The sequence below is a fragment of the Lithobates pipiens genome, unplaced genomic scaffold (assembly GCF_037356315.1).
Source record: "Lithobates pipiens isolate NorthernLeopardFrog02 unplaced genomic scaffold, aLitPip1_a1.2 Scaffold_18, whole genome shotgun sequence".
NCBI lineage: Eukaryota > Metazoa > Chordata > Amphibia > Anura > Ranidae > Lithobates > Lithobates pipiens.
Window position 1 is genome coordinate 521,597,457 of NW_027507758.1, and position 22,230 is coordinate 521,619,686.

General features: G+C 41.3%; 1 protein-coding gene across 4 annotated transcripts in view; it reads left to right on the plus strand.

Moving 5' to 3' along the window:
* The window catches only part of ASAP2 (ArfGAP with SH3 domain, ankyrin repeat and PH domain 2), a 356,358-nt gene extending 340,505 nt beyond the window's left edge, over positions 1-15,853 (plus strand). Inside the window, exons 22-28 of one of the 4 annotated variants that reach the window (XM_077488750.1) lie at positions 939-1,182; positions 4,446-4,613; positions 6,240-6,402; positions 8,315-8,382; positions 8,805-8,899; positions 12,048-12,170; positions 15,221-15,853. In XM_077488750.1, the coding sequence (XP_077344876.1) occupies positions 939-1,182; positions 4,446-4,613; positions 6,240-6,402; positions 8,315-8,382; positions 8,805-8,899; positions 12,048-12,170; positions 15,221-15,295 (936 nt within the window). In that variant the 3' untranslated portion in view covers positions 15,296-15,853. Of the gene's footprint in view, positions 1-935; positions 1,183-4,445; positions 4,614-6,239; positions 6,403-8,314; positions 8,383-8,804; positions 8,900-12,047; positions 12,171-15,220 lie in introns of all 4 variants that reach the window. The other 3 variants (XM_077488749.1, XM_077488751.1, XM_077488752.1) reach the window with 3 other exon arrangements.
* Positions 15,854-22,230: the final 6,377 nt, after the last annotated feature.

A 22,230-nucleotide genomic window follows, 5' to 3' on the forward strand; every position in this document is an offset into this window, starting at 1 on the left:
TATATGCCATTATTTCAGTGCTTTGTTCATCGCCACATGCCTATCTTTAGTCCCAAAAGGCACACTAACGTGTTTCACAGGTAACAGCCGTTCACCATAGAAGTCACACATTTCACATACACAGGGTTGAGTGGGAGAGCACACCAATCCATTTCTTATGTTTGGTCACGATACAAACATAGGAAGAACAAAAATCCATTCCAACCAATCAGAATTCACTCTGCTGAAATCAAACTAGTACAGGATAGATTGGTTGCTGTATTTAGAAATTTTCACTTAAAGTGGAACTACACTTCATTTGACTATTGCAAACTAAAAATTATATTTTATTCATTTTTATTATTCAAAACAAACTCCCTCATCCATCCATGTCTCTATACTTTTTTTTTTTGAGAAATCACTTTGAAAAACACCCTTCTTAACATTTCTGGATGTGGCCATCTTGAGTAAGGGCAGATTATTCATGCAGCATTTACTTCCTGGTATTCACCTGCCCTTAGCTCAGGCATGCAAGCAAGAGAGGGTGTGCTTAGCTCTGAAAGCTCCCCTACTGAAGACTCTTGGGCTGTATGACATCATTTAACTAAACATGAAAACCAGGAAGTAACTGAAGAAATGTAAAAAAAAAAAAAAAAGTTTAAAACAAGCAAATATTATATACTTTCCGATCTATTTACTAATGCTTGCAGCATGAGAATTCAAAATTGTCAATGTTGATTAGGAGAGTGAAGTGCTGCTTTTAAAAATAAAAACGTTTGTATTAAGTAAGGTTGATGGTGGCAAACCATTATGGAAATAACAGCCCCGTTCTTTTGTAATGTTTCCTACTTTACTTGTCTTTTTCTAAATTATCAGTGAAAGCAAAAGTGGAAAAAAAGATTGTGTATCTGTGCTGTTTTCTCCGGTTTAATTTTGTGTTATCTGCTATTGTGCAGCAGCCAAGTCCAAACCGCCGGGAGGACAGACCAGTCAGCTTTTACCAGATTGGAGCAAATGCAGGACAGCCTTGCGTTGCCTCTCTAGCTAGAGATGCAGCCAACATCGCTAAAGACAAGCAAAGAAATTTTCTTCCCAGCCTCATTCAGAATGACACCTATGGAGCAGTGCTCAATAACATCACACCGCCAAGCTCTGCTGGGCCAGCACCAGCACCTCCTCTGCCACCAAGGAACATCGGCAAAGGTAGGAAGACCAATCAAAATGTTGGCAAGTTCAGCTTATCCTATATTAGGATAACCTACAAATGTTTTGTTCAAACCCTGACAATTCTTTTTTTTGCTATTATCTTGGGAAACTTTGCACAACTAAAACAAAATGTATATATTGGCTGACCACCTGTTAAAAATTGTAGTTATCTTGCGGGTTTTGCCTTCACTACTCTAAAATTCTGACCAGGCTTAAACATGCAGATCAGAAAAGTTTTTGAGTGACGTCACTCCTGATGTACATACAGTACTTCTTCTGGGTCCGTGACTAAGAAATTTCTGAAGCCATTAGATCAGCATGACAGCTAGCATTTTCAGGAGAGTTCAGGCTCCACAATTCCTAAGTATGAGGTTCATGGAAGTCACCAGTACCGAACAGAAATACTGTAAATTTTGTAATGTTCTGTCTAGGATTACTCTAATTTAGAGAGAAAGCAAACATTCTGGTCACAGTACAGTCCTGCACAGTACGGCATGCTCCCCCACTATGAATACAAAAAAAAGGGGGTAATTACTGCGCTAAAATGCAGCACACAAACTTATAATAGCATACAGTAGCTACATACGAATGTGACAATAACTCATATATGTGATTGAAGGAGAAATGTAGCGCTAAGAAGTGAAATCAAATAGTGCAAAAGCAAGAGTCCACTAGAAGTCCCTCCTAAATGATGATGGGCCACCAGGGCTCAGAAATAAATCCTGTGCAAGGGGAGTCAGTGGTCAACTGTGATTGATGGAGTAATGACGTCCAAAACAATAGAAAATGACGAAATACTCTTACCAGAGTTGGTGGACCTGTATGTCAGCGACACCATTTCTTAAAGGCATAAAACGGTAATCACTTGGAAGCAGCTGGCTGTATAGGATCTCTCGCCGTCCACAATCATCTGGAAGGTTCGGCAATCCAAAGCTCAGGCACCAAGGAAATAGAGATGTATATACATCTCGATTTCCTTGGTGCCTGAGCTTTGGATTGCCGTAGTTATTCCCCCACCCAAATGGCCTACCTGTTGGAAATTGATTTATTACTTTAAATGCAGTTACTACTGATCACAATAAAGACTTCCTTCTCTTTCATTGAGGGATGCAGGAATTCAAAGACTGTTGGGTTATACTGCTGCTTACAGGAAGATTCAGATACTTGCAAAAAAAAAAAAATTGTGGCCTGCCCTGTATGGGCCTTTTGGCCTCCAGGTTCAACAAAAAACTGGACAAGATTTTTTGATAGGTACTATGAATTTTCTGGTAGAAGCAGTGCATGCTGTGGTGGCTCAGAAGGTTTAGTAAAGCCTTCACTTTCCTCCCTTGTAACTCATTCCATGCTCCACAAGATCAAGATTGGCACCGGGCAGATGTGGTACTCCAACTTCATCAGGCTTTTTGCAGATGTTCTGTGGACTTTCAGATGATCTATATCTTCTATCCCAAGGCACTGGTTTATCGCACTGCTTTACAGTCATGGAGTTTACCGTGGCTCTTGAAACCCAGGTTCTGTTGGACAGAGGAATCCTGCAATGCTAAATTCTAGGATGTCTACTTCTGCAAGGTCTGCCATTGCACATTGAAGGAATACTTTGCTTGGTATAAAGCAAGAAACGTTCACCCCCCAGGAACTCTCCATGAGATTAATCCTGGTCTTTCTACAAACAGACCTGATTTAGAATTTTGCCTTTAGTACCAGCAAGGATCAGATCTCAGCACTTGTGATCTTGTTCTAAATACTGCTAGTTTCCCATTCATTTAAGACCTTTGCACAGGATGTGCATTCCACAGTGACTTTTTGGGATCTGAATTTAGTTTTGTGAGCCTTCAAAAACTGCCTTTGAATTTATTAGGAATATTCCTTTTTTCACTCTCACCCTCCTGCGAGGCGGGTGTCTGACCTGATGGCTCAGAACCTTCTGGCCTTGCACAAGGAAAAGGTGGTGTGGAATCCTACAACATCCTTACTACTTAAGTTAGTTTCAACCTTTCACCTCAACCAAAACATTGTTCTTCCTGCCCTCTGCCCATATGTAGTTCATTAGATGTCCCTCCATTGCCTGTATTTAGTTTGAGCTATGCGTGTCTACGTCTTCCACCATATCTCAGTGGCTCAGACACTTATGGTCCTAAGGATTGTTTCTTTCTTTCCTGTCAAGGTGCACTCTACTAGCTCTGTCAGTGTTTCTTGGGCTTTTCAGCATCAGGCTGCCATTTTCCAGATTTGTAGGTAGTCATCTGGTCTTTTGCTCCCAACATTTTTCAAGTATGACCAGGTGGATGTTCAGGCCCCATCTGATACCACCTTCAGGCATATGGTGCATCAGATGGCTCTTTAAGCTGCAGGCAGGACCTAGTTTTGTTGCTCTTGCTAGTCAATCAGTTGGACTGTTTTTTGACTTCCAACAATCTTAATTCCTGTATTCCTCAGGATGAAAAAGGAAATGGGATTTTTTTTTTCTATTTCATGTAAAATCCATTTTATTAAGTTCGAGGGACATGGGTCCCATCCCTCTTTGTCTGTGATCATGCCCTTGGTATTGTTTTTACATGAAACTAATGCATGCTAGGAATAGGTGTCACACTGGGCTGGCTAAAATTGTTCCATTTGCCAGTGTCCCTACAGGATTTGAAAACTGGCAAATGGAATAATTTTAGGCAGCCCAGTGTGACCCCTTCTACTCCCTGCATGCATTTGTTTTGTGCAAAAACAATACCAAGGGCCTGATTATAGACACATAGGGATGAGACCTGTGTTTGCCCATGAACTCAAAGAAATCGATTTTTTTCAGTTAGAAAAATAAATAAAATAACCCATACCATATTACTTGATGCTATGTCGGATGGTAAGCATCTATATTTCTAAATGGAGATATTTTTTAACACCTGGTTCAGGCAGCATGCAGTAGATTTTCTGTTGGAGTATGATGATGTTTGAATACAAAAGTCTTTTTTTTTTTTTTGAATAGAGAATGGTGAGTTGAACACTGTCAGGTTTTTATTGCTGAGTATTTTCCTGTTAAGGAGAATTGCTCTCTTTATTTTGCCATGGTCACCAGGACTGAAAGTAAGGAAAGATCCAAAATGTAGAACAGAAGTGGGGACATTTTAAAGGGACAGCACTTATTTTGGTGACCGCTTTCTGAAAATAATACTATATAATGTACGCTACGTTTAGACCTTAACCGACGGCATGTGTTGTTTGTGATCAATAGAAATCATTCCTCCTATCCTCTTGATTTTTGTCCCTTCTAGTTCAGTCGACTTTTTTTGGCAGTAGTATACCCAACGCCCATTCTAATGCCCTGGCCTGGAAATCCCATGCGATAGGACATGAGAGTGGCAGCAGACAGAGGTCCTCGTCTGACCCTCCAGCTATCCACCCTCCTGTGCCACCAATGCGTGTAACATCTACTGCCACAAGTACGTGTTCTTCTGTCATCCACCCATCAGAACCATTGCCGTGCACTGTGTTAGTCACAACTACTATATGACCCTTCACTGCATCCTACTGTCGTATTTTGTTGTGTCTAACCCCATTTTGTCTCTGTGCTGCCAACTGTCATTCTGTCTTTGGTTGTACGTTAGAAGCCAAGTAGCAGCAGAAGCCAGACAGTCATCAATTGATGTCAGGTTATGGGGTAACTGAGGCCTAGGTTCTGATGTCATATAGTGGGCTTTGTTGGAGTCTGAATTAAGAACTGTTTTTACCTCATTGCAGCCAATCAGATTCTATCTTTTACTTCCATGGTGGCTCAGAATTACATTTCTTGCTATAAAGCTTCACAAGCATTTCCTATTTCAGACACTGTGATTTATTAGGCCCATTGTAGTATGCTGAATTATTATGGGACAATCTAGAGGTCAATGAGAAGAGGGAACTAAGGAAAATGGGGTTGTGTATAGCAAGTCGTTTACCATCTGGCATTTTGAGGCCTCCATAAACACCACCACATTTGCTTACCATTGTGGTTTATTATTGTGTTCAGCCACTTTTGTGATTTACAAACATTGTATAGCCAGACAGTGATGCCACAAGTCAGACTGTAGCCCTCTTCAGAAATTAAAACATATACGAACATACGTTTTCTACTTCCAGAAATGTCAGTTCTACACTTTTCCTACATTTTGGAGGAAGCTGTAAAGTTATTTTTTTCCCTTTATACAAGACCTGAAGGAAGAGATGGGGCTTCAATGAGCAATGAAACGAACAGTAGCTTCACTCCATATCATGCGGTTACTGCAGTAATGCTGAATGTGGTGTTTCACTGCTCTTCATTTGTGTTTGCATGTCCACAAATTTTATATATATATATAATTGTGTATATACACAGTATATATAATGTGTATGTATGTAAAGAAATCACCTGGCTCCTAGCATAATTTAAAATAGGCTTCATAATGAACATGAAGCAGTTAGCTAGGTGGGTGCCAGATTTGTCTACAGACATTAACAGTATTCCACAGTCAATGTTTCTGAAAACCCCTGTCCTACTATTGAGCCTGCATTTTCCTTTATGGTATGGAAGGCTTAATGGAAAGATGCATCTGGAAAGATGCATCAGTTAAACTATGTGAAATTGGCCTTCAAGACTGTAGACCGATAACAGACAACATAGCCCCAGCATAACACTATATGTCCCATAATGTTCTGGCAGATAATATATAGAAGGTCATGCAGGGAGGGCTACAGCATAGTATGCTGGAATGTGTAGTTCAACAGCTTACGTTCTGCTGGTTGACTATCAACGCCCCAATGATTATCCTTCCAGTGGTTAAGAACTCCCTTGGATGTTCTTCCTCACCCTTGGATTTAGCGTATTTATAACTAAAGACTGAATGTGTAGAACCTTGGTGTAATGTTGTGTACTGATAAAAACACATTTGCCCTTTTAACCTGCTGTGTGGTGCCTCCCTTTTGTTTTGTGTACTGTGCACACCTACCGTAGTGTGTTGATTTACTGAATGTCCACTGTGCATGAGCGTGTGTATGTATATAACACTGGTGCTGTCTATTTATCATGTTTTATTGATTTGCTTTCATTTCAGATCCCCCACCACTTCCTGTAGCAAAAACAGCCAGCGTCATTGAAGCACTGAACCAGCACTCCAAACAGAGCCAGCCCCCTCCTGTTCCACAGAACAAACCAGTTCCCCCTCCAGTCCCACCACAGCCTCCCAACAGACTGACACAGAAAAAGCCAGTTCCAGGGTAAGTCTATGGAGAGGGAGATAAGCATGTGCTATTAATAACATGTGTGCACACCCTGTATAAGGTCTCGCTTATAGGCAGTGTTTCTGAGAGAAAAAAAAAAAAAGTTTTTATTGTTCATGCAACGCGGTTCCTTTTTTTACTTTCCATACTGCCTTGGGAGACTAAAAGGAAGAATCTTCAGATATTTCTAGATTTCTCATACCTATTGTGTATATCATGGTTTCTGAACCAGAGTTCCTTCAGAGGTTGCGAGGGGTTCCTTGAGCAATGACATCTTTGATCTTTCTAGCTCTCCTATAAGGGGGTAATTCTTCCCAATGACTACAAGTGTAGGCAGCATTCATCCCACTGACCATCACACTAATGTATCACGAGTTGTAGATGTAGTAATGTTTAGCAGGGGTTTCCTGGGACCGGAAAGTTATTTCAAGGGTTCCTCTGTGTGGAAAAGGTTGAGAAAGGATGGTTTATATGCTCTCTCAAAACTGTTGTGGAGAAGATAGTAGATACAGCCATCTTGAGCACAATGTTGAGTGTGGAGATTAGTTTACAATGAATAAATTATTTCAGGGCTCAAAATTTCAAGTCCTGAGCTACTAGCCAGGCCTTGAGTTACTCACACCAGTTGCCCCACCCAAGCCCTACTCTTCCCCACGCATTATCTGAAAGAGTGGGGCTTCTGCAAAAGAGCAGCTACAACTTACTCGCCCCCGTCAGAAGCCTAAATGGATAAGAAGGGGCTTCTGCTGTGGAGCTGGCAGGATCCTCCTCTCCTCCTGCTCCCCCTTCTTGCAAGACACCTTGATGTGGATGCGCAGTGTGCATCTGGCCATCAGCTCACCCCTCTCCCTGTCCGAGCTGACTGGACCGGACCCGAACCGCCCCCCACCCAAGCTCTTCCGCTTCCCCACCCAAACTGAGTTGCATACAAGTCTATGGGAATGCAAAACCCACTTCTGCTGGTGAGTCAACTATCAAAGTATTTTAAATAGGTCTATGCTCAAGCAAAAAGATAAAAATAGGATTAAAAAAAAAAACAGTCGGGGACAGATTTGGTAGGACGACTTAGTCTTTTTCTGCTGTCTGTGTTGCATGTTGTGTGTTGGTAAAACCAGCCTCTTTTGCAGTATGTAGATCTTGTTTATTCATGTGATAAGGTGATACATATACCTATGCACCCACAGCAATAAACCAAGCTATATGGATAAGGATCAGGCACCAAAAGATACCGGTGCCTTTAAACTCTCAGGGGAGACCCAAACTTGACCGCACACTTCATGTACCTCTACTTCTTTGACTTTGGAGCTAAGCAGTGCCTCCTACCATTCAACCATCAAAGATTAGAGCTGCCATGGACATCACCATTGTTTTTGGCCCTTGAATGATAAGAGACTAGTATGCATGTAGGAATTCTATATTTTATATAGTTATTTTGTTTTGATTCAATTTTAGGGAAAGCAAGCCGATGCTTGCTCATCCCTCCACTTTAAGAGCCCTTTCACACTGCCAGCGCCCGGCGTCGGCAGTAAATCACCGCTAGTTTTAGTGTCATTTTACTGTCGTTTTTTTTTCAGTGCTTTTCCGGTGCCAGCGGGGCTCTTTTAAACCCCACTAGCTGCCGAATAAAGGGTTAAAAGCGGCCGCAAAGCGCCGCTACTGAGGCGCTTTGCAGGTGCTTCGGGCGGCACTGCCCATTGATTTCAATGGGCAGGGGCGCTTTAGGAGCAGTGTATTCACCGCTCCTAAAGAGCTGCAAAGAACCTGCTTGCAGGACTTTTTTTGAAAAACGCCTCCAGTATGAAAGGGGACTTATGCAGTTTTTTTTTTTTTTTGCTGATTTACAGCTAAGGGCCTTTAAATATTTAAAGTTTGCTTGCAATATTTATGTTTATTTTTTTTCTGTTTCCAGAGGAGAAAAACCTGCTCCACTAAGAAGCAAGACCCAGCCTGTGGCATCCCCTGCCTTACCACCTACTGGTGAGTTTCCATTTTTACTTCTTTCTGTACAGGGCTGACACTAGGAGGACAGCACCACCTGCTGATTAACACAGTTGTAGCTTTTTTTTTTTCCCCCTTTTAATGTGTTTGAAGGGTCAGCGATAGTTTTTGTCTGGCTGTTCTAACTGGCCTGTTGAATTTTCAAACATATCAAAGTTTATATAATCATTTACCTACCATATTGATATATATACAGTATATATAGATATATATATAGATATAGATATATATAGATATAGATATATATAAAGAGAGAGAGAGAGAGAGAGAGAGATTTAAAATATACTATAATATACTATAATGGGTATGTATATAGATAGATACAGTAGATATGTTTAAAATAAAGTATGGATTTTAATACAAAAATGTATTGATATGATACTGGTGTGCCTTCTTGACAGCTGGAGATGATGCCCCTTCTCCGCCCCCAGGACCTAAACCAGGTGCTACATTACCCTTGCAACCTCCTGCCCCAATGCCCAGGAAGTCTCAGCTGGTGAGTGTTTATACTGTCCTAATATGCAGCCTATAAAACACAAGCAGGTGCTCATATTTTCTGTTGATATAAATGGAAAGTTTCTAATATTGTCCCTGAGCAAAGTCTGTTTTTTTCTATTTCTTTTTGATTTGTTATTTTTCTTAAGCATTGCTGTACTATGGAAAATCCAAATAAAAAAAAAAAGCCAGCTGGGATGTCAGTCTCACAGCAAGGCTTCTGTCAGCCCAAAATTAGTTTGGGAATCCTGAACTGCCCAAGGTGCTACAGCACTACTGCAGTTCTTTCATGTGTGTGGCTATACCCTTAGCTTGTTAAGTAACTGGACTTCCATGGTTATATATGCGTTGACTCGTCACTTGTATGCATGTGAGTGCACACAGGTGTATGCATGGATGGAAAGACACATACGCGACCATCAAATTTGTAGACTGAAGAGAACAGGTGATGTTTTTGTTTGTTAGGCTGTCTTGCTGTAATTATTATGCCATGGCGTATACGACATGTAAACTATGAGAAGATGGCCTCTTGTATGTTCTCAAACCTTGATAATTTCAATAAAATATATTTGACTTAAAAAAAATAATAATAATGTAGCACTAACCTCCGAAGGAGCTGCTGGTTTTATTGGGCTTACCGTTACCTTCTTGTTTGCTTCTCCGTCTAGGGATTCCCATGGTAGATAGCCCAAAGAAATGTGGAAACTGACACTGAATCTTCTTTTGGGTTATTTATTTGAAACAGAAACAATAAGGGTAGAGGGTTAGGAGCGAGTTTAGGTACTTTAGACTGCAAAAAATAAAGGAAGTCCTTATAGAAAATCCAAAGAATAAAGACCGTTCCACAACTGGATTTTACAACCCTCGGATAGACCTCCTCTCACTAGGCCTAGCAGCCGGTAGAATGTTTGACAAAGTCTCTGCCACAGACTTGTGATGTACACTTGAGCATTACTGACGGACGTAGACAAATTTAAAGAGCGATCATACAGTACCAGTATCTCTCAGCCGATCCGGGGATACCGTATGAGTGTTGATCCAGGTTACGTCCTTCAACTAAGCCTCCAGGCTTCTTCAGGGAAGCCAGCCTTGCGCACAGCCTTCTCCTGAAGAGTCCTCCCCTGGGGTTTTTCCAGTTGCTGGGCCTCTCTCTTCAGATGAGATGGCATCGGACCACCTTTGGATCAATAGGCCCCACAAATCCACTCGGGCCTGTCCCTGCAGTTGCGTTGCCTCAGGCCAGCCAGCCCCGAGACTCGGAATGCATGGTTCCGCACCCCAGGCCAGGAGGGCCATCGGGCTGGGTCAGGAGGACCACCAGAAATGAACAGACAGAAAACAATCTCTGGAACCACGAAGCACGTGATGTCGGCACCTTAAATACCACCCCCCAGAATGCACAGTAGAATACTCCCTCTGGGCTGGTTCCGAGGGAATAGTGGCATTCAATACACCCAGCTAGACTGCGTTTCCAACCTTACCAGCGGTGACAGCGACACCTGCGGTCAAGGAGAACCCAGTGCAACCCAGCTAGACTGGTACTGAAACCAGAAATTTCGAAATTTGCCCCAAAACCCAACTATTGTTTCAGGAAAATTAACTTTAAAAAAAAAAAACATAGCGCCTTCTCGTCAGGAGCCAGCGCTACAATAATAATAATAATTAGTCCAGAAATGTCAAATGCTGCTGACTAGGTATGATTGTTCATTAAAATCCAGTATAGCAACAAAATGCCTACACATTTCACCTTACGGAGCCCTAATCATGCAGTCGGGTTATTTGGCTTTTGACACCCGCTGCCTGTGGTATGAAACAGTATTTAGGGAGAGCTACAAAATAAAGAAAAATAGCCAATATTAGAGCTCCGTAAGGCAAAATGCGTAGGTATTTTGTTGCTATACTTACAAAGAATTGGCTGATTAGATCTGGTTCCCAGGCTTTGACATTTCTGTCCTCTTCGGTGAATTGAAATCTGAATTATTGCTTCCGGTTTTTACTGTTAAAAAAGATGACCCATACTTAACACCTCTTGTCCCTATGACAGTTAGTTTTTGTCCATTGTTGCTTTTTGTCTGAAAGTGCTCACACACCAAGAGCTAACGGGTATATAAAAATACACAAGACATTCACCATCTGTTAGCTTGAGAGAAGGTTACATAGGGGTGTACCGAATGGGTTTTTTGGTGCCGAAACCGATACTGAAAATGAAAAATACACTAGGCCGAAACCGATACCCAAAATAACAGTTTTTAAAAAATATATATATTTTTTTATACAGAATTGTATTATACAATATTTTAATTAATATCACCAATTTAAATTAATATGAATTTATTGTTGACCATTATTGGCAAATTTAAGAAAGTTCAAGAAAAATGCAGTCTGCAGTCTCTGACCATCTCTTGTATCATGTCTACAATCTCTTACTTAAACTTAAACACACTGCTAATAGTATTAACAAAATTTCCATTCGATGCACCACTATCAGATATGATACAGAAGATGGTCAGAGAAGGCAGACATGATACAGGAGATGGTCAGACTTCAGACATAATACAGGAGATGGTCAGAGACTACAGAGAGATACAAGAGATCAATGCAGCCTGCTTGTGCCCAGCAGCCTCACCAGTGCCCAGCATATGCAGCTTGCCTGTACCCAGCAGCCTGCCAGTGCCCATCATATGCAGCCCACCAGTGCCCATCATATGCAGCTTGCTAGTGCCCCGCAGCCCCACCAGTGCCCGTCATATACAACCCACCAGTGCCATCATATGCAACCCATCAGTGTCCATGTGCAGCTTGCCAGTGCCCAGCAGCCCCATCAGTGTACATCATGTATTCCCAGCAGCTTTACCAGTGCCCATCATGTATGCTCATTGTCCTTAGGTGTAGTTACTAATCACTGTAATATCTTCGTCTATGTACTCAATGAAATGTAATGCTATTTTACGTCACAGCTACTGCTTTTGTAATGTCAGCTTCAAGGCTGTATGTGAGTAAGATGTGCAACAGTTTGCAACAACTTGAAAAGGCCAGAAGCTTTTGATTTAAAAAAGTGACAGAAATGTTCCATTGCTCTTTCCTTGTTAACTTAGCAAGTCAGAACCAGAACCAAAGGCTTTGACTCTGTAAAATATGTTGACTTACAGGCAAAACCAAAGATCAAAAAAGGGAAAGCAGTATACAACTGCATGGCAGACAATCCAGATGAGCTGACCTTCGTAGAAGGGGAGATCATTGTGGTAGATGGAGAAGAGGACCAGGAGTGGTGGGTGAGTAGACTCTTCTGGGCTCAGAGTGGACAATGTAAAGGGACTCTGCCATGACAGAAGTATAGAGGCTGCTTATATTTCCAAAAATGCTTGTGGCTTGGAATTCCTATTATTTGCTATTTGTTCTATGCCAGTAATTTTGTAAGCTCATGACCAACACGAAGGCAGCATTGTCAGCCAATATTGCTGGTTTTAAAACGTGCCCAATAAGTTCTATGGCTGCTGTAGCTTGAATAATAAGATCACATTTTCAGGTCGGCAATAATTGCTTCATTTTTGCCCTGCACTTATTGAGCATATGATAAATGTATAAGAAGAGGTCTCCTTCAGAGAATACCACATTCATTCCAGAGATGCAGGCAGCTATTCCTTCAAGAGTAAGGCCGGCCATACATGGTTCGACTCTAGGCTGTACCTGCTGAACTGGAAAAGATTGTAAACGTTAATGGGCGGGCTGAATGTACTAAGTTGATCAACTTGGGTACAACCAGCCTGATGGATTCTCTTGTGATTATCGCTATTGATAATCAATCATGGTCTTCCCCGCTGGGAGAAGACAATGGCCCACTAGGGGGGATTCCTGCATCAACACTGTCTGTGTTGATGGGGAAATTTAGGGAATTTCTTTCCTGCAACCCGTAGTTGCAGGAAAGAAATTCGCTCTCTGTATGGGCCTGCCTTAAGCTTGGCCCAATCATTGTTTGCCCCAAAAGTACTATAATGTAATGGCCAGGCTTGTTGACCAAAAGGCTTGCTTGGAAGGTGGCTCAAAGCCTAAGTTTTACAGATAAAATACAGATTTGATTCTAATTTCAGTTGCTTGCCTCTCTGTATCATCTTGACATGCAGTTTTCACTGATTTGGAATGATGATGTAGTTTTCACCACACGGTCAGTTTGAAATGGTCAGGTTTGTGTCAGGTTTACTTTAAATGGGCCTAAAACCTAATCTACAGCTAACCTAGTTTACCCCCCAGCCCCCCCCCCCCCCCATCCCCATTCAGGCAGAGCCCATGATTGGCTATCTGTCCCTGAACAATCCACTATGTCATATATAATATGATGTAGTGTTCATTTGCTGGCAGCTGGAAGGAGCTCCTGACAGGTACTGTAAGTATTATACAGCATTTTCTTTTCGTTTTCTAAAGTTGTCCAAACGCTGTATGCATGTAACATTGGTGAAATATTTACAAGCGTGCAGCGTTAATGCAGCCTATCGATTTGTCAGAATGCAGACCGCTCCTGCTGCCTAATGTCCTTGGTTGCTAGGACACAGGTAGCCAGGACCACATGGAAATATCAAGTGTCTAATTAGTGGTTCATATTTACATATTGTCTGGGGGCAGCCAATAGGCTACATTAGCTCTGTATGCTGATACACATGGAAATGTTTATTTACATGCATACATACAGCATCAGACACTTTGTGGTTGATTTACTAAAACTGGTGAGTGCAAAATCTGGTGCAGCTCTGCTTCAGCTTGTTCCATCAACCACTTCAGCCCCAGAAAGATTTGCCCCCTTAATGACCAGGCCATTTTTTGCGAAATGGCATGGCGTTGCTTTAACTGACAATTGCGCGGTCATGCAACGCTGTACCCAAACAAAATTGACGTCCTTTTTTTCCTACAAATAGCGCTTTCTTTTGGTTTTATTTGCTCACCTCTGCGTTTATTTTTTATTTTTTGCGCTATAAACAAAAAAAGAGCGACAATTTTGAAAGAAAGCAATATTTTTTTACTTTTTTGCTATAATAAATATCCCCCCAAAAATATAAAAAAAACGAATTTCTTCCTCAGTTTAGGCCTATGTATTCTAAATTTTTTTTGTTAAAAAAATCGCAGTAAGCATATATTGCTTGGTTTGCGCAAAAGTTAGTGCTTACAAAATAGGGGATATATTTATGGCATTTTTATTATAATTGTTTTTTTTTTTAGTAGTAATGACGATGATCTGCGATTTTTATTGGGACTGCGACATTGCAGCGGACAAATCGGACACTTTTTTGGGACCATTGACATTTATACAGCAATCGGAGATAAAAATAGCCACTGATTAATGTATAGATGTCACTGGCAGGGAAGGGGTTAACACTAGGGGACGCTCAAGGGGTTAAATGTGTGTTCTAGGGAGTGATTCTAACTGGGGGGGAGATGGGACTGCCTGGAGGAGGAGACCGATTTCTGTTCATACTTAGTATGGACAACAGAGCTATCTCCTGTCCCCTGACAGAACGTAGATCTGTCTGTTTACATTGACAGATCTCCATTCTGTCTCTCTCAGGAGCGATCGTAGGTGCCCGGCGGACATCGCTGCTGCCAGGCACGCGCATCGGCCCTGTCGTTGCGCCAGGCGTGCACGCCCCCATGGTGGTCTTAAAGTGGCCAATTTTGCACTCTCCAGTTTTAGTAAATCAACCCCTGTATGTCCATTTTTTCACGCTGGTGAACTCAAGAAGCTGCCCAACACAGCTGTGGAAATGGACACATGCGTATACATACTGCTGTGTACATATAGACACAGAACTAGACACTATGCGCATCTGTATGCTGCATTTTCTGTACCCCTGTAAAAAAAAAAAAAAAATTGAGGCTTCGATACTCGCATCCTCTCAAGCACTGCCCCACCGCTGCCCGCTCCTGTTATCCAGGCTTGGTCCTCTTATGGGGCGATTGAAGCCGGACATCATTCAACTCCATACAAACCAAAAACATAATGGGCCTTCCACTGTGGGCACGTCATCAGGATGCCCTGGACCCACAAGAGGATGCTACAGAAAATAAATTTTCTGCAACATTCAGGACTAAGGAAGAGGCATCATGATGTAATGGACTGGAACAAAGACACCTAGGGAAAAAGTTCTGCGTACAATCTTTAATAAAAAAGGAGGGGGGGGTTTCTGCTTCAAGGGGACTTTAACATTTGGAAACAATGAATATAATAATTTTTCAATTAATGTCTGGAATTAGTCTTTAGCCACCCATGTTACTACATCTAGTAGGATTATATTGTTTGGCCCGGACTCACTTTGTATCTAAATTTACTTCACAGATTGGACATATAGATGGCGAGCCATCACGACGAGGTGCATTTCCTGTGTCTTTTGTACACTTCTTTGTAGAATAAGCCATCCGGGACTACGAGGGCCTATGTCTGAGTCCAGCTGAGCAGAGGACCTCCAGCGCCAGAGAATATTGAAGAGCTAGAGCCATGTACCATGACTGGCAGCTGATCTCTTACCTCTGTTCATTACCTTTCCACACTCCTGCTGTCAGAGGTACAGAGGAGAGGCTTTTGCCGAGACTCCCACTTCAGTGTATATTTATTGTTCCTGTACGGAAGTTTGTTGCCAATCGGATGTAGATATTCTTGTTGAACTCTAGAGATTTCTGCAGTCTTAAACTCCCAGGATCTTTTATATGACCCTGACTTTCTATGATTAATGGTTTAGTAATGGTGTCTCTGTCCATAGATCCCACTCCTTGTTAAAGAGGAATTGAAATACATTGCAGGGCAATGCACTATAGACTCATCTGCAGCTAATGGGTTAACAACTCTTAGGGGGAAAAAATGTTTTTCTATATAATAACTTTACTTTTTTATGGAACTAATCGTTTAGCTCTGTGTGATTTGCTAATAAATAACCAGACAAATCGAATAAACCTTTATGCTGCCTACTTTGAATTTAGAGTGGTTGTTTTAGATTTTTGAGTCATTTCTTGTATTAAATCTCGACTTCAGGTAGATATAAAAGATGCACACCGTATTCACCGATATATCAGCTTTCTGACTCTAATAGGGCAGACAGAAGCTGTCTCATCTCCTCTCATTATTGGTGCGAGATCTTCCTGTGGGCAGCCTTGGAAGACCACATGCCCCACCGAGAGCACTGGGCATTCTTGGAAGTTTTATTATTGGTGTCTGACAGACTAGTAGTGCCGGCATGAAGATCTGATCTTGATACATCTGGTGAACTGCTCAGTGATTTCCCTGTCATTTTATATGGAGCTTTTCTATACAATTACTGGTAATATGAGTCTCTCAATTATGTATTTCATATCTCAGAGCATTTCTTCTTCAAGGACTGATGGCATAAAAAAAACTTTCTTAAGACAGAAGGCATTCTCACATCTTCCTACAACACGCATCCCAAAAATACGATTATTTCTGGATAGTGGGCATAGCCTTGCAAATCATTGCTTTTTGCCCCCTCCTGCCAGTTTCATGTCCAGAACCTCTAGTGTATAGTGCAAAGGTAGCCAGATGTTATAAGCTAATATTTTATTATAGCCATGACAAATTAGAGGATATTTGAGAGCAGGACATTTGAACTGCACAGGTTCCCATAAGCTGTCATTGTGACTACCTTCATACCGTCAGTACATTCTGTTTCAATGACCTGGAAGAAGTATGCATTTGGGGTGTGATACACTGGACTATTGCATACTCACTTTGAAACAGTACTTTTGCTACGAGTGAGAATTTATTATTTCACAGTGACTATAGATCCAGCGTCAATGAGAAGTCGTTTTAAACATTATTAACTGATTGTTAGACTATGGGCATTTAAATTATTACATATTCCTAACACAGTTCTACTTTAGGATAGGTTTTATGTGGTATGTTTAATCTGCTCTTGTCTATTCCATTCCTTTGGGTGTACTCAGAAATCTATAGCCAGTCATACTTAAACATATGCCTAGCCTTGCACCTAAAAAATGGATAGGCGTAAAGAGACCCTGTCACCAGCTTTAAAGTCAAACTCCTGAAAACTGTAAAGTTATCCCTTGCAGTGGAGCTGTGCTTGCACTGCAAGGGTTAAATGGTCATTTCGATCTATGCAAAAAGGGAGAAAGGCTGGTGCCATGGAAGTCGGCTAAAACATGGTTTTATTAAAGCATATGAATAACAGTCAAAAAAAAAAACATGCCGTGTTTCGGCCATCAGGCCTTAATCATGGCCTGATGCCATAACACATTTGCTTTCTTTTTGACTGTCATTCACATGCTTTAATAAAACTATGTTTTAGCCGACTTGCATGGCACCAGGCTTTCTCGCTTTTTGCATGGACTATATGGAGGTTTACATAGCCTTCACAGGCTGATTGCTGTGTTCTTGAGGCTCTCCAGGCATTGCATAGGAGGTAGTAGCTCTGATGCACCTCTTCCAGTCATTTAGATCTAGGCGACAAAGAAGAGCAGATTTACGTACCGGCTCCTCCGCTTTTCGACCGGTCCCCACAGCATCTTCTCCCCCATGCGCCACCAGTCTAAGGCCAACCATACACGTTCCTGCTGAACAGGCTGAGATTCAAACTGTTAATCAACTTGTGTACAACCAGCCTGCCGAATTTGCTTCCGATTATCTCCAGCGGCTGCTATAGGAATGCGTTCCCTTCCCAAACCCCCTCCCCCCGAGCAGACAATTGCTCAGCAGGAGGGATTCCCCTGTCAACACTGTGTTGATGGGGGAATCGTGTGAATTTCTTTTCTGCAACCCCTGGTTGCAGGAAAGAAATTTGCACTGTCTATGGGCTCCCTAAGATCCTGACATCATTAACACCAATGAGGGGCCATAGCTCTGAAATGGATGTGAGAACACTGAGGGATAGTTCGTTGCTGAAGCATGGGAAAGCACCATCTACTAAAGAAGTGGAGAATCCATAAGTAAGAGAGCTTCTCCTCTTCCCTAGTCAAAATGAGGAGTTAACCCACGCAGAGGGGGTGCAGCCCCCACTGCAATTATAATTTCTTGGAGTTGAGCTTAAACATTGCATGTAAAAGCAAAATACATACAATAGTGTTTTCTTTTCCATAAATGTTTTTTTCTTCAATTGCAATGTGTCTTCCTATTCCAGGAAAGTCAGTTCCTTGGTACAAGCCCCCTCCTCTTCGGGAGATGTCTAATCACTGTCTGTGCTGACCAAGCTCCTCCCTACATAACCTTTTTATGCAGCTTCTGTGGCAGGAGGAGGGACAGGGAAACCTAAAGTGTGTCACTTGAGTGACAGCTGAGGGTGGTATCTGTATCCAGGATAGCAGAGTCCTGCATCAGTCTTATTGCTATAACAGGTACATAAAATGCCTAAAATATATTTGTTGAATGGTCTGGTTACAGGGTGTCTTTTTTTAGAGAACTCAAGTCAGGGTAAGATTTTACTAGGTTGATATGTATGTATACTATGTTTACTGTTACAGTATATTATATTTACTTGTTTTTAAAATGATTGTAAAGTCTTGTTTAAAATAAAAATAATAATAAGTCTATACTTGCCTGCTCTGTGCAGTGGTTTTGCACAGAGCAGCCCAGATCCTCCTCCTCGGGTCCCTCACCCTTGCCCCTCCCTCCTGCCCCCACAGCAAGCAGCTTGCTATGGGGGCACTTGAGCCACTGCTCTGTGTGCCCATTCAGACATGGAGCCGTGGCTGGCTCCACCCCCTCTGTCTCCTGATTGGCTTTTGACAGCAGCAGGAGCCAATAAGTGTGAGTCCCTGGAGAGACGAGACTCTCCTGGACATTGCTGGATTGAGAGAGGGCTCAGGTAAGTATTAGGGGGGGTGCTGCTACACACAGGTTTTTTTTTTTACCTTCATGCTCAGAAGGTAGAAAAAAAATGTAAAGTGCATTTACAACCAATTTAAGCTTTATTTTTTTTTCTTTTTTTTTTCACTTTTCTTTGTTTGCTTCTTGGTTTATGGCCTAAGCCAGTGATGGCGAACCTCGGCACCCCAGATGTTTTGGAACTACATTTCCCATGATGCTCAGCTACATTGCAGAGTGCAAGAGCATCATGGGAAATGTAGTTCCAAAACATCTGGGGTGCCAAGGTTCGCCATCACTGGCCTAGGCCAAAATTATGTCATACATCCCATGAGTCTTTATGGCATTTTTTTTTTTCACCTGGAGGAAGGGACTTTCTCAGCTAAGCACGCCCTCCTGCCGTGTAAGCTAAGTGCTGATGGATTCCGGAAGTAAATGCTACATATAGGATCTGGCCTTACTCATGATGGCCGCAGCTAGAAATACTGTCCTATATACCATTGTTAAGTCACAGATTTCCTGTGCCTGCTGTAGCCATTAAAGAGGTTGTTTTGTTTCCCCCCAATATTTCAGCATATGAAAATCTGCTATGATTCCTTTAACACCAAATGGGTTGCTTGAATTTTAATGAGGCATTCCTCTGTGTATTTAAAATGCTCAAGGTTGGAAAAAAAACGTAGTCTCAGGATCCAAAATAAGTATTTTTAATTTTTTTTTTTTAAATTCAGAATAAATATTCGTGACCTTATATTAATACATGTAAGGTAAATAAAATGACTGCAGAAAGATAAGACTTTAGTATTTTACATACCCAACAATCGCCCTACAGAACAAAGCTGCATAAACCGGAACTATCATATCTTTCTGGTTGGTTCAGAATTTTTATTTTATTTTTTTGGAGGGGGGAGAATGAGTATTTTGTTGTTGCCTTCCATTGCTGCCTACGTGGAGAAGATATCATCCACTCCTGATTCACTTGTCACTGAAGTGGACAAGGTGGCAGTGGTGAAAGGGCCAAAAATAAAATGTGATACCTGGACATACTGGAAGCAACCAGACTTTACAATGACCTTCGGTACGCTAGGACATTAGGAACCAACGACCTAACGAGATTAGCCATGCAAAGTGTAATGATGCACCCTGATAAATATTGATCCAACTCATAAAATGGCTTCCTTTACCACTGTGATAAAGAAGTCACTTACAATCAAACTATTACTAGATACAGTTGTTATATCATTCAGTACAGGAAGGCCCTGCTTATGAGGGCTCAAGCTCTAAAAGGAGGGGGGAAGTGATACAAAGGCATTAACTGTGAAGGATGAGCTTATTGAGAGAGTACAGCGTTGTGGTAGTTTGGTAAAATGTCGGTTTCAGCATTAAAGAAATGCCTTCTACGTTGTTTTAAGGGCAATGGAAAACCTGCCATTGACTGTATACATTGCATTAGGCATTAATCAGTGATATTGTACAGTACCAGCTAGCTGAAACGCCTACTTTATATTAGGTGTATCTTGTATATCTACAATGGCCATCCTAATGAATTTTGTTTAACCACCCCTAAGAAGCTACTGTCATGTCACTTGTTCCAGATAAGTAATCACAAGTGTTACATGATGGTGTTTGGATGCAAACAAACCGCTAAATGCAAAGAAAAGGTTAGATACAGCTGTGTTCAAAATAACAGTAATCCAACATCACTAACCAGATCAATCACTGTTTTTGGTATAAATTATGTTTCTACATGGCAAATAATTTACTAGTAGAGTAATAGAAAACCAACAGGCCCAACATTCATAACATGCATGCTGCTGATTCTGTGTAATTGAGTCCTTAATTTAAAAGGGGCGTGTTCAAAATAATAGCACTATGGAGTTCAATTAAGGAGGTCATTCAGTCTGTGATAAAACAGGTGGTCCTTATTTAACGATGAAGGCAGCAAATGTTGTACATGCTGGGTATAGTGCGTTTCTCTCTGAAAATGTGAGTAAAATGGGTCGTTCCAGACATTGTAAAGAAGAACAGCGTACTTTGATCAAACGTTGATTGGAGAGGGGAAAACATCTAAAGAAGTGCGGAAACTGATAGACTGCTCAGCTAAAATTATCTAAAATGCTTTCAAATGGCAACCAAAACCAAAAAGATTTGGAAGAAAAAACGAAAAACTGCCATTCAAATGGATTGAAGAATAGCCAAAATGGCAAAGACTCAGTCAAAGATTATCTAAGGGTGATTAAAGAAGGTCTAGTCTTATCTGTGCGTACTGTAACAGATAGAATAAACCTATGTGAAGCCCAGCTTTCGCCAAAAATCCCCCACAAACTCCCATTGTTGAAAGCAAAAAGACATGCTAATTACAATTTGCCAAAGAACACATTGACTGGCCTACAGAGAAATGGCGCAACATTTTGTGGCTTGACGTTCTTTTTGGGTATAGGGGCCGCAGACACTGAATTCATACCACTGTACATTGTGAAGACTGTCACTCATGGTGGAGCAAGCCATCATCATGATTTAGGGATGGTTCTCACACGATGGTGTTGGGCCTATTTATCACATACCAGAAATCATGGATCAGTTTGAATACATCAAAATAATTCAAGAGGTCATGTTGTCTTATTCCGAAGAGGAAATGCCCTTGAAAAGGTTGTTTCTTAGGTAATCCAGTGGACCTCTGGAATGCCCCCCCCCCCCCCTCTCATGACTTCTGCTCTTAAACCGTCACTCAGTGAATCGTGCAGATTTAGCTTTAAATGGCAATATGTTACATGCCCATGTATGTCGTTTGTATGTACTTGATGTAGTGCCTATTGCACTGAACTTCTGTGTTAATCTCCTGTCCATTATGCTCAATAAAAATTAGTTTTGATCAAAAAAAAAAGAAAAGGGTCTTTCAACAAGACAACAAACCCAAAACACACCAGTAAGTGAGCAGAATCTTGGTTCTAGACCAGCACGATTAAAGTTATGGAGTGGCCAGCCCAACCCCTGGACCTTAATCCAATGGAAAACTTGGGTGACACCAAAAATGCAGTTTCTGAGGTAAATCCAAGAAATGCAGAGGAATTGTGGAATGAAGTGCAATTGTCCTGGGCTGGAATACAGGTTAACAGGTGTCAGGATTTGGTCGACTCCAAGCAACCCAGATGTAAAGCAGTTCTCAGGAACAGTGCTTCTACAACAAAATATTAGTTGATTCACATTTTCAGTTTATATAACAAAATGTTTGAGTTTGTGAAGAAAAATGCAGACACAATTTTTTGGAAAAGTCTAATATTTCTTTTTCTTCACTTTCTGTAAAGTAATAACAAATTTGAAACCTTTTTCTTTGTTTTGATTTGGAATAGACTGTGCCGTGTTCCTAATGCATTTGTGTGCATTGAAATAAAAGCTATTATAAGTTTTTTAGCTTTACTCACAACTGTATATGTTCAATATACATTTTCCCCCTGACTGATTTCATTAACATGACAAAATAATGGCTATAGAAGTCAGGTGAAAACTGACATATGACTTACAGC